Consider the following 11,133-nt stretch of genomic DNA (forward strand, 5'->3'; position numbering starts at 1 on the left):
AATTTACTCGTCTGGCTGCACTCGAACCAGGCTCCCTTGGCGCGTGGGTCTCTCCCAGCGCTTGGTCCCGACCCGCGCCGCAATCAGGACACCACGCCGATGTGGGGTGGCTTTGTAAGGAGCTCCGACCTCCAGGAGGTGCAGGGATACTCGACGGCGCGCGATGTGCCGGCGGCTCGGCGAGCCTGGCGCGCTGACAGCCCCAGCAGTCCGAGTCCTCGAGCTCGGGCGTCTTCGCGCCGCCGCCCCGCGCAGTGCTCCCGGGCACCGCGGCCGTGACGTCACGCCCGAGACTGGCCGTTGCAACAAGACGGCCGCGTTCCGGTTCCGGTAGGTTGCCCAGGAGACGCCGGTACACAGAGAAGCGGCTCCCGTCGGAGGCCAAGTCGTCGCCACGATCGCCCCTTTGGTGGACTCGCAGGCCGAACCGCTTCCTCGCAGAGCTCGAGGAGGGCAGACGGCGGCGGGGGCGCCATGAGTCAGAGGCAGGTGCTGCGAGGTAGGGCCGAGGCGGGCAGGTGCCCTAACTAGCTGGCGGCGAGGAGACCCGGGTGCTGTGGGCTCCACCGACTCTCTCTCTCGCAGTGTTCGAGCAATACCAGAAGGCCAGGACCCAGTTCGTGCAGATGGTGGCGGAGCTGGCGACTAGACCCCAAAACATCGAGACGCTGCAGAACGCGGGTGAGCCCGGAGCCCGAACCCGCGTCGCCCCCCCGCGCACTGAGTCCCCGACGCCTCCGCCCCGCTGCCCTGCCCGTGGAGCTCTTGGGGAGCCGCAGGGTGGGGACCGGAGTTCGCAAAAGCATCCATTCTTTTCAGCAGGTCTTTGGGGGTCAGGCCGAGAGGGTGAAGCTTCCAGATGGGTGTGGGAGGTGCCCGATGTCCCTATTTCCATGTTCATTGCACACAGGCAAGTGTCAGGTTGAAAGTCGAGGCCCTAGGAATTGCCTGGAAGTCATTTTACATGAATGGGACTCTACCCTAATGAGACCCATTTTATCCAAGTGCCATTTTGCGTGCCACCCTGCCTTTGATCACCTTCGACTTCCTCACAGCAAAGCAATTCCAGTGGCTTAGACGTGATTTCTCGTCTTGCTTTAGTGAAAGGGGAATGATATGCTTGAATCTTTTCCAAGAAATTCCAAGTAGGTAGAGACCAGACTTTGCGAAATCCTTGTGGCAAGTTCATTCTACTCCTCAGTCCGGACTCTTGCAGATGTGAGATGGGGAGAGAGGGGAAGAGATAGGGAGAGAGATCTTCTTATCTCATAACATAAACTGATAAGAGAAAGATGATTCCTCCTCCTCCTCCTCCTCCCCCTCCTCCTCCTCCTCCTCCTCTTCTTCTTCTTCTTCTTTTCTTCTTCTTTTTTGGATGATTCTACCACCATCTGAACTGTAAGGTAGCATTTTATCACTACTGTGTCATGAGAAATCTTTAGTTTATAGGATGTAATTTAAAAAATTAACATGTTGACAGCAAGAATACTTAGGTGTAATGATTATTCTGGGTTTCTTTGAGGGGAATTACTACTGCACCTATGTGATACTTCGTTTTGTCACTAGGATTTTTGGCATTTATTCCTTGTGTGTTTTTATTGGGGGGCATGTATTTACAATAAAGTATATTTTATAATCTTCTAAACGCATTTTAGTTTGAAATAATTGTAGATTCACAACTGTAAGGGATAATACAGAGAGATCCCGTGTACCCTTTACTCAGTTTCCCCCAATGGTAACGTTTTTCAAAACTGTAGTGCAATATCACAAGGAGGACACTGACATTGATAAAAATTCATTGATCTTATTTAGGTTTCTTCCTTTTAATTGTTCTTGTGTGTGTGTGTGTTTTGTCCTATAGAATTTTATTCCATGTGTATCCACCACCAGCACAGTCAAGATAGAGAACACTTTCATCATCACAAGGATCCTCTCTGTTGCCCTTTTATAGCCACACACACCTCCTGCTATCCCTAACCCTGGACAACCACTAATCTGTTCTCCATTTCTAAAATTTTGTCATTTCAGAATTGATAATCCTTTGTTCTATAGTTGTTTTATATGGATTACTTTTCTGTATTCTGTGTGTGTGTGTGTATGCACTCGTACTCCTCAAAGTACTCAGAACAATACCGGGTACACGGTATTTCATATACACAGACTAACACAGGCTAAGGTATTAGAACATGTGCATTTAAAAGTACATTTTAAAGTGTAAACTTTTAAAGTTTTTTTCTCTCAGTCCCTCTCAATGGCCTTCGTGAGTGGACACTTACTACTTAACAAAGCTTTACTTTCTGGACAATATGAATATAGCCAAACTAAAACTTAAAATGGGAAAATAATTGATACTATTTTTAAATTTTAATACTGAGATGTTAAAGTATACATAACTTTTAAGATATGGAGTATCATGTTTTAGTGAGTAGTGGCAGGTTAGCTCCTCCCATAAGAGTGCAATGTAGACTTCACAGCGGAATTTAATCCAAATTGACAGTATAAGTGGCTTAGATATAAGATTCTACACTTATGGTCTGGCTTAGGAAAGACAAATACGAAAGGAATATAACTTTATGTTTTGAAATTCTCTGCACTTGACTAATATCTGGGTAGCATGCTAAAATGTTTCTTTTCCTGAGGAACTTACTTTTAACATATTTCGTGTTATCGAGATTCAATTCAAGCATTCCTTCAGCAATTTTAAATAGAGACATAATGAATATTTCAATGTATTTATTCTTTTGATTAAAAAATAACCTGTAAGCTTTGTTATGAAAACTTTTCTTTCTTTCTTTTTTTTTTTCTTTCATTGAGACAGAGTCTTGCTCTGTTGCCAGGCTAGAGTGCAGTGGCATGATCTCGGCTCACTACAACCTCCGCCTCCCAGGTTCAAGCGATTCTCCTGCCTCAGCCTCCTGAGTAGCTGGGACTACAGGTGTGCGCCACCATGCCAAGCTAATTTTTGTACTTTTAGTAGAGATGGGGTTCCAGCATGTTGGCCAGGATGGTCTCGATCTCTTGACCTCGTGATCCACCTGCCTTGGCCTCCCAAAGCACTGGGATTGCACCCCGCCAGTTTTCTTTCTTAATAGTCAGTTTACTTAACCATTCAAATGATTTGTTCTTTTAAAAAATTACGATTTTAAAAAAGTGCTTTAGAATGAGCCTCAGTATGTGTAAATCAATTATACATTATGGTCAAACTTTTTTTCAGTCAAATGCCTTCATCTGGTAGCTTCAGATACCAATGCATTTTACTCCTGACTTTGACATACTGTCTACATATCTAGGAAGATTTTGTTTGTTTTCTTATTTTTCCCTCCAATATGCTAAGTAAATATATATCATGGATCCAAGATAATGTAAAAAATATTTTGCATATGGGCATCATGATCAAACCAGTAATTCCCTTGTTAAGAATTTTTGAATTTATTCTATGTGAAAGGAATATTAAAGGTGAAAATTGTCAGTGGAGTTTTTATTTCGTTTTAAGTCTCTGATCTTTTTTATTGCGTTTTTGATATACTAATAAGAGAATTTGCTTTATTAAATATGTCCAAAGTAATTGCCAAAGCAGACAAAGTATGTTGCAAGATCTTTTCTTCAGAGTTATTTGGAAAAGATTAAGTTTGATTTCCTTCTTTTTTTTTTTTTTTAACAAAAGTTTATTCTTAAATGTACAACAGCTCCAAGACAACACTTAATTCAAGCTATACGTGGCAAAAGATGTTATGGCAGGGAATAGAAAGGTTTAAATACGGATGAAATAAAGGGTCACCATCTCCTCAGGCACAAGGAACAGGCTACTTTTTGCTAGATTTCTTAATTCCACCTGTGGCCAAGGGCCTCTTCCCCACAGCCTTCGCTTTTAGCTCCTCGAGTTTTTTCTACTCCTCTTTTTGTTTCTGCTTGAAAGCCTTATCTCGTCCATCTCCTTGGCCTGCTTCTTGGGCTGTTTCAGTGGCTTCTTCTTGCCACCTTCGCAGCCGGACATGGCACCTGCTGCCCCTTCCCCAGACCCTGCCACCGGAAACAGCTGTTTTTTTTGTTGTTGTTGTTGTTTTCGAGACAGGGTTTCACTCTGTCACCCAGACTGGAGTACAGTGGCGCTATCTCAGCTCAGTGCAACCTCTGCCTCCCAGGCTCAAGTGATTCTCCTGCCTCAGCCTCCTGAGTAGCTGGGATTACAGGTGCGTGCCACCACGCCTGGCTAATTTTTGTGTGTGTTTTTTTTTAATAGAGAAGAGTTTTCACCGTGTTGGCCAGGCTGGTCTCGAACTGCCGACCTCAAATGATCCACCCGCCTCAGCCTCTCAAAGTGCTGGGATTAAAGGCCTGAGCCATCACGCCTGGGTAGTAAGTTTGATTTCTAAGCAAAATTATTACTAGAAAGAACTGTGTACAAAGCATCTATAACCTTGAGGTGTTTTTTTTTTCTCACTGAGGTTTTATTCCTCTAAATTAAGAACACGTGAACAATTAAAAAGTTTAATATCTGTTATAAAACTTCTTTATTTACTCTCAAATTCCATATGTTTGAACCATTACCTCTTGCAGCTATTTAAAAAGAAATTTTGATACTTCCCCTGTCTGAATAATTAGTAACACATGACTGTAATAGTAGAGATAATACATTGTTACTTCTACCAATTGTAAAATTTCAGCAACTGGAGGTGTTTTGTTAGTTATAAAATATAAGAAACATGTTTTGTGGCTTATTGGAATACTAGGCCACTTTTAGTTCTGTTTAGGAGGTCTTTTGAAATACACTGATAGAAGCTCCAAGGAAATGACTTTTAAACTTAGCTATATAAAATACACTTTTCCTGAACCAGCTATCTATATAAGTGTGGTAAAGTTTAAAGTATTACTCAAAATTTTACATATTACAACCTATAGTAGAACATAGCAAATCAGTAGTTATGCACATTTTCAGAAGAGTAGGAATAAATAAGTTTGCATAACACTTTAAATGTGCACTTGTATGAAGCTAATTTTCAGATTGAGGCAATTTAATGGGTTCAGAATTCAAGAAAATAAGTCAAATATGTTGTTGACATAAAGTAATTTTAGATTACATGTGTCTGGAGCAGGGTAAAAGCTCCAGATTAACTATCTAGTACCTCTTAATATGCTATGAGGAGGAAAAGCCCTGAGTAAGCATTTATCATGTATTTAAGACATACCTTGATAGGTACATGTGCTATGATCCTCTTACAAACCTGCTGTTTCAAAGGATATTGAAACTGAAAAGAAAATTAACAAAGCAACTACAAAAAATTTAACCAATCATGCTATTTAAATTTGACTTTTTTTTTGGGTATAAAAGGAGTCTTAGCAGTTGTGAATATGAATGATAATTAACTCAAAACACTGACTCTTTTTAAAAGATAGGGATAGAGAGGTTTGTTACATATGCTTAAGTGGAAAATATGCCAGGGAGCTATAGACATTCTGGCTTTGTAGGCACCAAACAATAAGTTCTAAAAACAAAAGCTTAGTCAGAATTTTATTCTGTGTTCCAAACCACTGTTCCTACATGGACATTGATCTGTTTTGTTAGCTGAGCATTGGTACATAGTAGAAAATAATAGAGTCAGGGTTAGGCTCTCATTGTTTCCTTAGAAAAAAAATGGACAATTAAAAAAAAAATCTAAGCTGTAGATGAGCCTATAAGAAGGCTTACAAATAGCAAATTTCATAGGTTAAATTTTACAGATTAAAGTTTTGATATTTTCAAAAGTTTTTGAAAAGTTATTTAGGTATGCCATAATCCTACTTTACATCTGAATGAGGTTTCAGGACCTTTGCACTTCTGCCTGAAATCTTTCCCTATACTTATTTGGCTAACTAATTTCTACTCAGTCTTTATGGCTCTGTTTTGGTGTTGATTTCTCAAGGAAATCTTGCCTGAGCCCTCACAGTAAATTAAATCTCTTGATTTATGGTACCCTTGCTCCCAGTATTTTTGTTTTCCCCACTAAACCCACTAACCCCATTATGCTATGCATAAATTCCATGCATAGCATAATCAAAATGATTAAATAGGATGAAGGAAGGAGTAACTGAATGAGGAAGAAAAGTGTTTTGAAGTAGTAATTGTTTTCACATCCACAGGTTGGATAATTGTTCTCTTCACAAAGTGACTTAGGCCCCAAAGTGGAACTAGAACTCATTTTTAATACTACCTCATTTTGTGCTCTTTCTGCTTTAACTTGTAGGTATTAGTAAACTGTTTTATGTGATTCTAGGAATTCCTAATAAACCTTGGTTTTAACTGTTGAAACAAGTGCTGTCTTTAGGTATTTGAGTACCAATGGCTGTCCAATAACTGGAAAATTTGGTGGCTTTGGAGGTCTCTTTGAGGACTATCGTGGTGTTTGAGTGGAGGTCAGATGCAGAGGGCTAACTTTAATTGATAAATTCCTCCAGGTTTGAGGGAGTGGGAGTAGTATTTAGTGTTTAAGCTGGCCTCACAACTCTAGAGGGCCTTTAGGCTTCCTTGGGCTTCTAATTAGAATCTTAATCAAACCAGGAGCTCTTTAAATGCACGCAGAGGAAAATCTGTAATCCACTGGAAGTTGGGAACCGAGGTAGTCCTGCAGAGACTACCTTGGACTGAGACCCTGTCTGCATGAAGTGCAGGCTAGAGGAGAATTTTTCAGAGCTCTGGGCTGTCAGCTGACTGTGAGTTACTGACTGCTCTCCTGGGCTTTTGAAAACACCCAGGGGTAGAATACAGTGAAGTGGGAGGCACTTGGTGTTTGTTGATTGATTGATGTGAGTATATACTTAACATTTCTTGCTTTTTAATCATGCTTTGTGTGAAGTACTTTTTGTTCCTGGGGGCAGAACTTTGGGATTTCTATTGAGTGATTGTACTGGTCTTAGGAGAAATTCAGGGCTACATCTTGAGAAAAAATTTGGCCTTGTCTTGTAGTGCGTGGAATGGCCTGTGTCAATACAAGTCGGGCCTCCCTAATTTTCAGAGGAAATCTTGATTTTCCCATATACTCCATGCTTGCTTTCATAAGGATGGCTCAATTTAAAATTTATTGTTTATTTAGTTTCTGTTAAAAGTCTTGCTGTGACTGGGCGCGGTGGCTCACACTTGTAATCCCAGCACTTTGGCAGGCTGAGGTGGGTGAATCACAAGGTCAGGCGATAGAGACCACGGTGAAACCTCGTCTCTACTAAAAATACAAAAAATTAGCCAGGCGTGGTGGCAGATGCCTGCAGTCCCAGCTACTCGGAGAGGCTGAGGCAGGAGAATGGCGTGAATTTGGGAGGCAGAGCTTACAGTGAGCCGAGATCGCGCCACTGCACTCCAGCCTGGGCGACAGAGCAAGACTCGGACTCAAAAAAAAAAAAAAGTCATACTGAAAACAAGTGATATTTGTGTGTGGGTGTGTGTGTGTGTGTGTGTTTAAATGAAATGATCTCTATTCACTTTTCTAAATATTCTGTGTTCTATACCTGTGTCAAGTTTGAATCACTATTTAAGTATATTCATAGGCTAGATTATGTTAGTTTCCCATATAAATGTCTTTGTAGACTTAGTTTAATAATATATCACCCTTTTTAAAAAAAAATTGAGGGATTATTTTAAAAAATAGATGCTTAGATTTTCCAGTAGCTGCTATAAATCTGTAAAGACATTTTCTGTCTTGTTAAATTCTTAATATGAAGATAAACTTGCATATTCAACAAATATTTATTTGTTTATTTATTTGAGATGGAGTTTCACTCTTGTTGCCCAGGCTGGTGTGCAGTGGTATGATCTCTGCTCACTGCAACCTCCACCTCCCGGGTTCAAGTGATTTTCCTGCCTCAGCCTTCCTAGTAGCCGGGATTACAGGCATGTGCCACCACGCCCAGCTAATTTTTGTATTTTTAGTAGAGACAAGGTTTTACCAGGCTGGTCTTGAACTCCTGACCTCACGTGATCCACCCGCCTCAGCCTCCCAAAGTGCTGGAATTACAGGCATGAGCCACCGCGCCCAGCAACAAAATATTTATTAAGTATTACATGGTATAGGTATAATATATAATATATTGGTGCTAGATTTGAAATTTCAGGAAAAAAAGTTCCTGCTTATTTTTATTTCACAAAGTGTTTTCCTTTTTATTTTTGCTGCCAGGAAACTCAGTGCTCTGTTCAGAACTCAGTTGCAGTAGCTATCTTTAACCTACATTTCTGATAAAATATCAGTTCTCCTCCCCACTACATAGGGCAGGTGGGACTGTATACATACCTTTGTACACATATATTAATATTTTGGAGTAAACTATTTCAAATATTTTAGAATAGTGAAGTGTGAATAAAATAAAACATTAATTCTATTTAAAGATAGATTTTCAAACTGATTGCCTTCCATACATTTTCTCTTCACATGTTACCCATGAAAACTCTTGGAGCAGATAATCCTGTTAGTACTGTCCTGTTTATTCTCTGTGCTGCCTCATTCCTGATTTCAGTCTTCTGCAAACAGATGGATGTAATTAGGTATTTACTGTAAAAGAGAAAACACATTAGTAAGAGAAGGCAGGACTAATTCAACATTGGCAGCTCTCTAAAAAGACTTTCAAATTAAAATAGAGTTTTGTCTGTATGGTATGGAGTGATTTTAGGTGAGGAAACAGTTTGAATGACCCACTTGAGTTCCTTAAAGCTTTATCAATTTATGTTAAAGTGCTATGCACATACCTGACTTCTTGTACCTAAAAAGAAAACAACTGTGAACACAATATTACCCATTTTGCTTTTATTTTAACTAAAATTTACCTGAAAAGAGAGAAAATTGCACATTAATTTTCACAGCTGGTTTATTCATTATTCAATTAACATTTATTGAGGGTCCAAGTATCAGATGGATGTTTAGATGCTGACCATGCAAAAATCGGAGGCATAGTCCCTGTGCTTAAGTGGCTTATTTGCTAATGGAAAGACATATAAATAAAATATTGTTTATTCGAAGGGCACCTTACTCCAGATTTGGGAATGAGGGATATCGTTCAAGGGAGACATCTAGGAGGAGGTATATAATCACACAGATACTGTGCTGAATTTCCTAGGAGTTAGCCAGATAAAATGGCATTCAGGTAGAGGGAACGTTATGTGTAAAGGCACAAAGACAAGAGAAAAGGTGATACCCATGGAAAAGGCCAATGTTTAGTTATGACTGGAGCTCAGGGTAATAGGGCAAGGAGAGGAGAGTCAGTCATGGTTGGAGAAGAAACAAGTCTAATTATGAAGGGCCTCATATGAAGTTTAGATTTCTCCTGAAATTGATGGAAAGCCATTGAAGTGTTTTAATTGGAAGAATCATGAGATCCATTTTGTGTTTTAGAAAGGCAATTTTAGCAGTCTTTTGGAGAGTAGATAGGAGGGGATTAAATCAGGATCAGGAGACTGGGTGCTCATTTTTGCTATAGCAGTCATGTTGGATAAGAAATGTTAAAGGGGTAACATCTGCAGGACTTGGTGACTTAGGAGTAGGGGTCGGGGCAGGTAAGGTGAGAGATGACTTTAAGATGCCTCCTGGACTTCTGGTTGCTTGGACACATTAGCACCATTCATCTGTAAAGAAAGGATGCCAAGAGCAGAGAGAAATAGTGATTTTACTCTTCAGTGGTTGAGATATCCATGGAACAGTGACTATGGTGATGTAGAGTGCTAGGGCTCAGGAGAGAGAGATAGCAGGAAAGAAAGATTTGGATATGTGGAACTAACATGTTAATTTGAAAACTATATTAAAAGTCCATTTTATATTTCCTCATGTAAATATGTTAAGTTCCAATAATTTTATCTAGAGTATAATGCAAATCCAACTTCGCATAGCTTTCATGTTCTACATTCTCACTCAGTTGAGAATCTCACAGACAGACGACGGTGGCTGGGACCTAATCAAGAGACAGCTGGCTAGGCACGGTGGCTCACGCCTGTAATCCCAGCATTTTGGGAGGCTGAGGCGGGTGGATCACCTCAAGTTAGGAGTTCGAGACCAGACTAGCCAACATGGTGAAACCCCATCTCTACTAAAAATACAAAAATTAGCCAGGTGTGGTGGCAGGCGCCTGTAATCCCAGCTACTCAGGAGGCTGAGGCACCCGAGAGGCGGAGGTTGCAGTGAGTTGAGATTGCGCCACTGCACTCCAGCCTGGGTGACAGAGCGAGACTCTGTCTCAAAAAAAAAAAAAAAAAAAGAAAGAAGAGTCAGACAGTTGCACTGGAAAAATGAATTAAATTTTGGTTTCATACAGTAACAATGGAAGACAGTTACGATTAATGCTAATGGTAGAAATAATGTGAATTCAACAGACTATATACCCTTTGGTATACATTCCAAACCTGGCACATAGGCCAGTTTTTCTTGGCAAATGGGCTGTGATATACAGTAGGGAGGAGAAACAGGAGAGCATAGACTCGAGCCATGAAGAGCATCTACCTCATTGGATTGTAATGAGGGTTACATGGGTTACTACTTGTAAATTTCTTAGAGAGGTACCTGGCACATGGGAAATGCTATGTAAGTGTTTGCTAAATAAGTGAATGAATTTATGATGTGCTGGTCCCCATCCCATCTTCCTCTCAGCCCTTCCCACTAAAAAACGACATATCAGATATGGTAGTCCTTTACTCACAAACAACTGAATCAACACTGAATCACCAAACAAAACTTGGAAGATACCATAGCTAGTGAGAATAAATTTCAAAGGAGAAAACAGATTATTGTTGCTCATAATAGTTTCTTGAATTATTTACTATTACAATTGAATTCTATGTAAAAAGGCCATACTTTTTGTGATTCATTCTGACACTTTAGAAAAATTACAAGACTTTTTGTGTGTTATAAGGGATAACACCATAAATCACAATTGACTTTATGTCTGAAAAAGTATTTCAAGAAAACAAGGCAAATGGATATGTGATACCAAAATTTGTGATTTCTTTTTTTTTTTTTCTTTTTTTAATTATTATACTTTAGGTTTTAGGGTACATGTGCACAATGTGCAGGTTTGTTACATATGTATACATGTGCCATGTTGTTTTGCTGCACCCATTAACTCGTCATTTAGCATTAGGTATATCTCCTAATGCTGTCCCTCCCCCTCCCCCCACCCCACAACAGT

At 40.1% G+C, this 11,133-nt stretch overlaps 1 protein-coding gene and 1 pseudogene across 3 annotated transcripts in view; one reads left to right on the forward strand and one right to left on the reverse strand.

Moving 5' to 3' along the window:
• The first annotated feature begins 335 nt into the window (after positions 1 to 335).
• Positions 336 to 11,133, forward strand: part of SPAG6 (sperm associated antigen 6) — a 74,770-nt gene continuing 63,972 nt past the window's right edge. For 2 of the 3 annotated variants that reach the window (XM_032169156.2, XM_032169317.2), the window contains exons 1-2: positions 336 to 499; positions 586 to 681. In XM_032169156.2, the coding sequence (XP_032025047.1) occupies positions 475 to 499; positions 586 to 681 (121 nt within the window). In that variant the 5' untranslated portion in view covers positions 336 to 474. The remainder of the gene's footprint in view (positions 500 to 585; positions 682 to 11,133) is intronic. The other variant, XM_058432221.1, reaches the window with a different exon arrangement.
• Positions 3,688 to 3,994, reverse strand: LOC116478316 (translation machinery-associated protein 7-like; annotated as a pseudogene).

Source organism: Hylobates moloch, unplaced genomic scaffold (genome assembly GCF_009828535.3).
Source record: "Hylobates moloch isolate HMO894 unplaced genomic scaffold, HMol_V3 SCAFFOLD_2, whole genome shotgun sequence".
Taxonomy (NCBI): Eukaryota; Metazoa; Chordata; class Mammalia; order Primates; family Hylobatidae; genus Hylobates; species Hylobates moloch.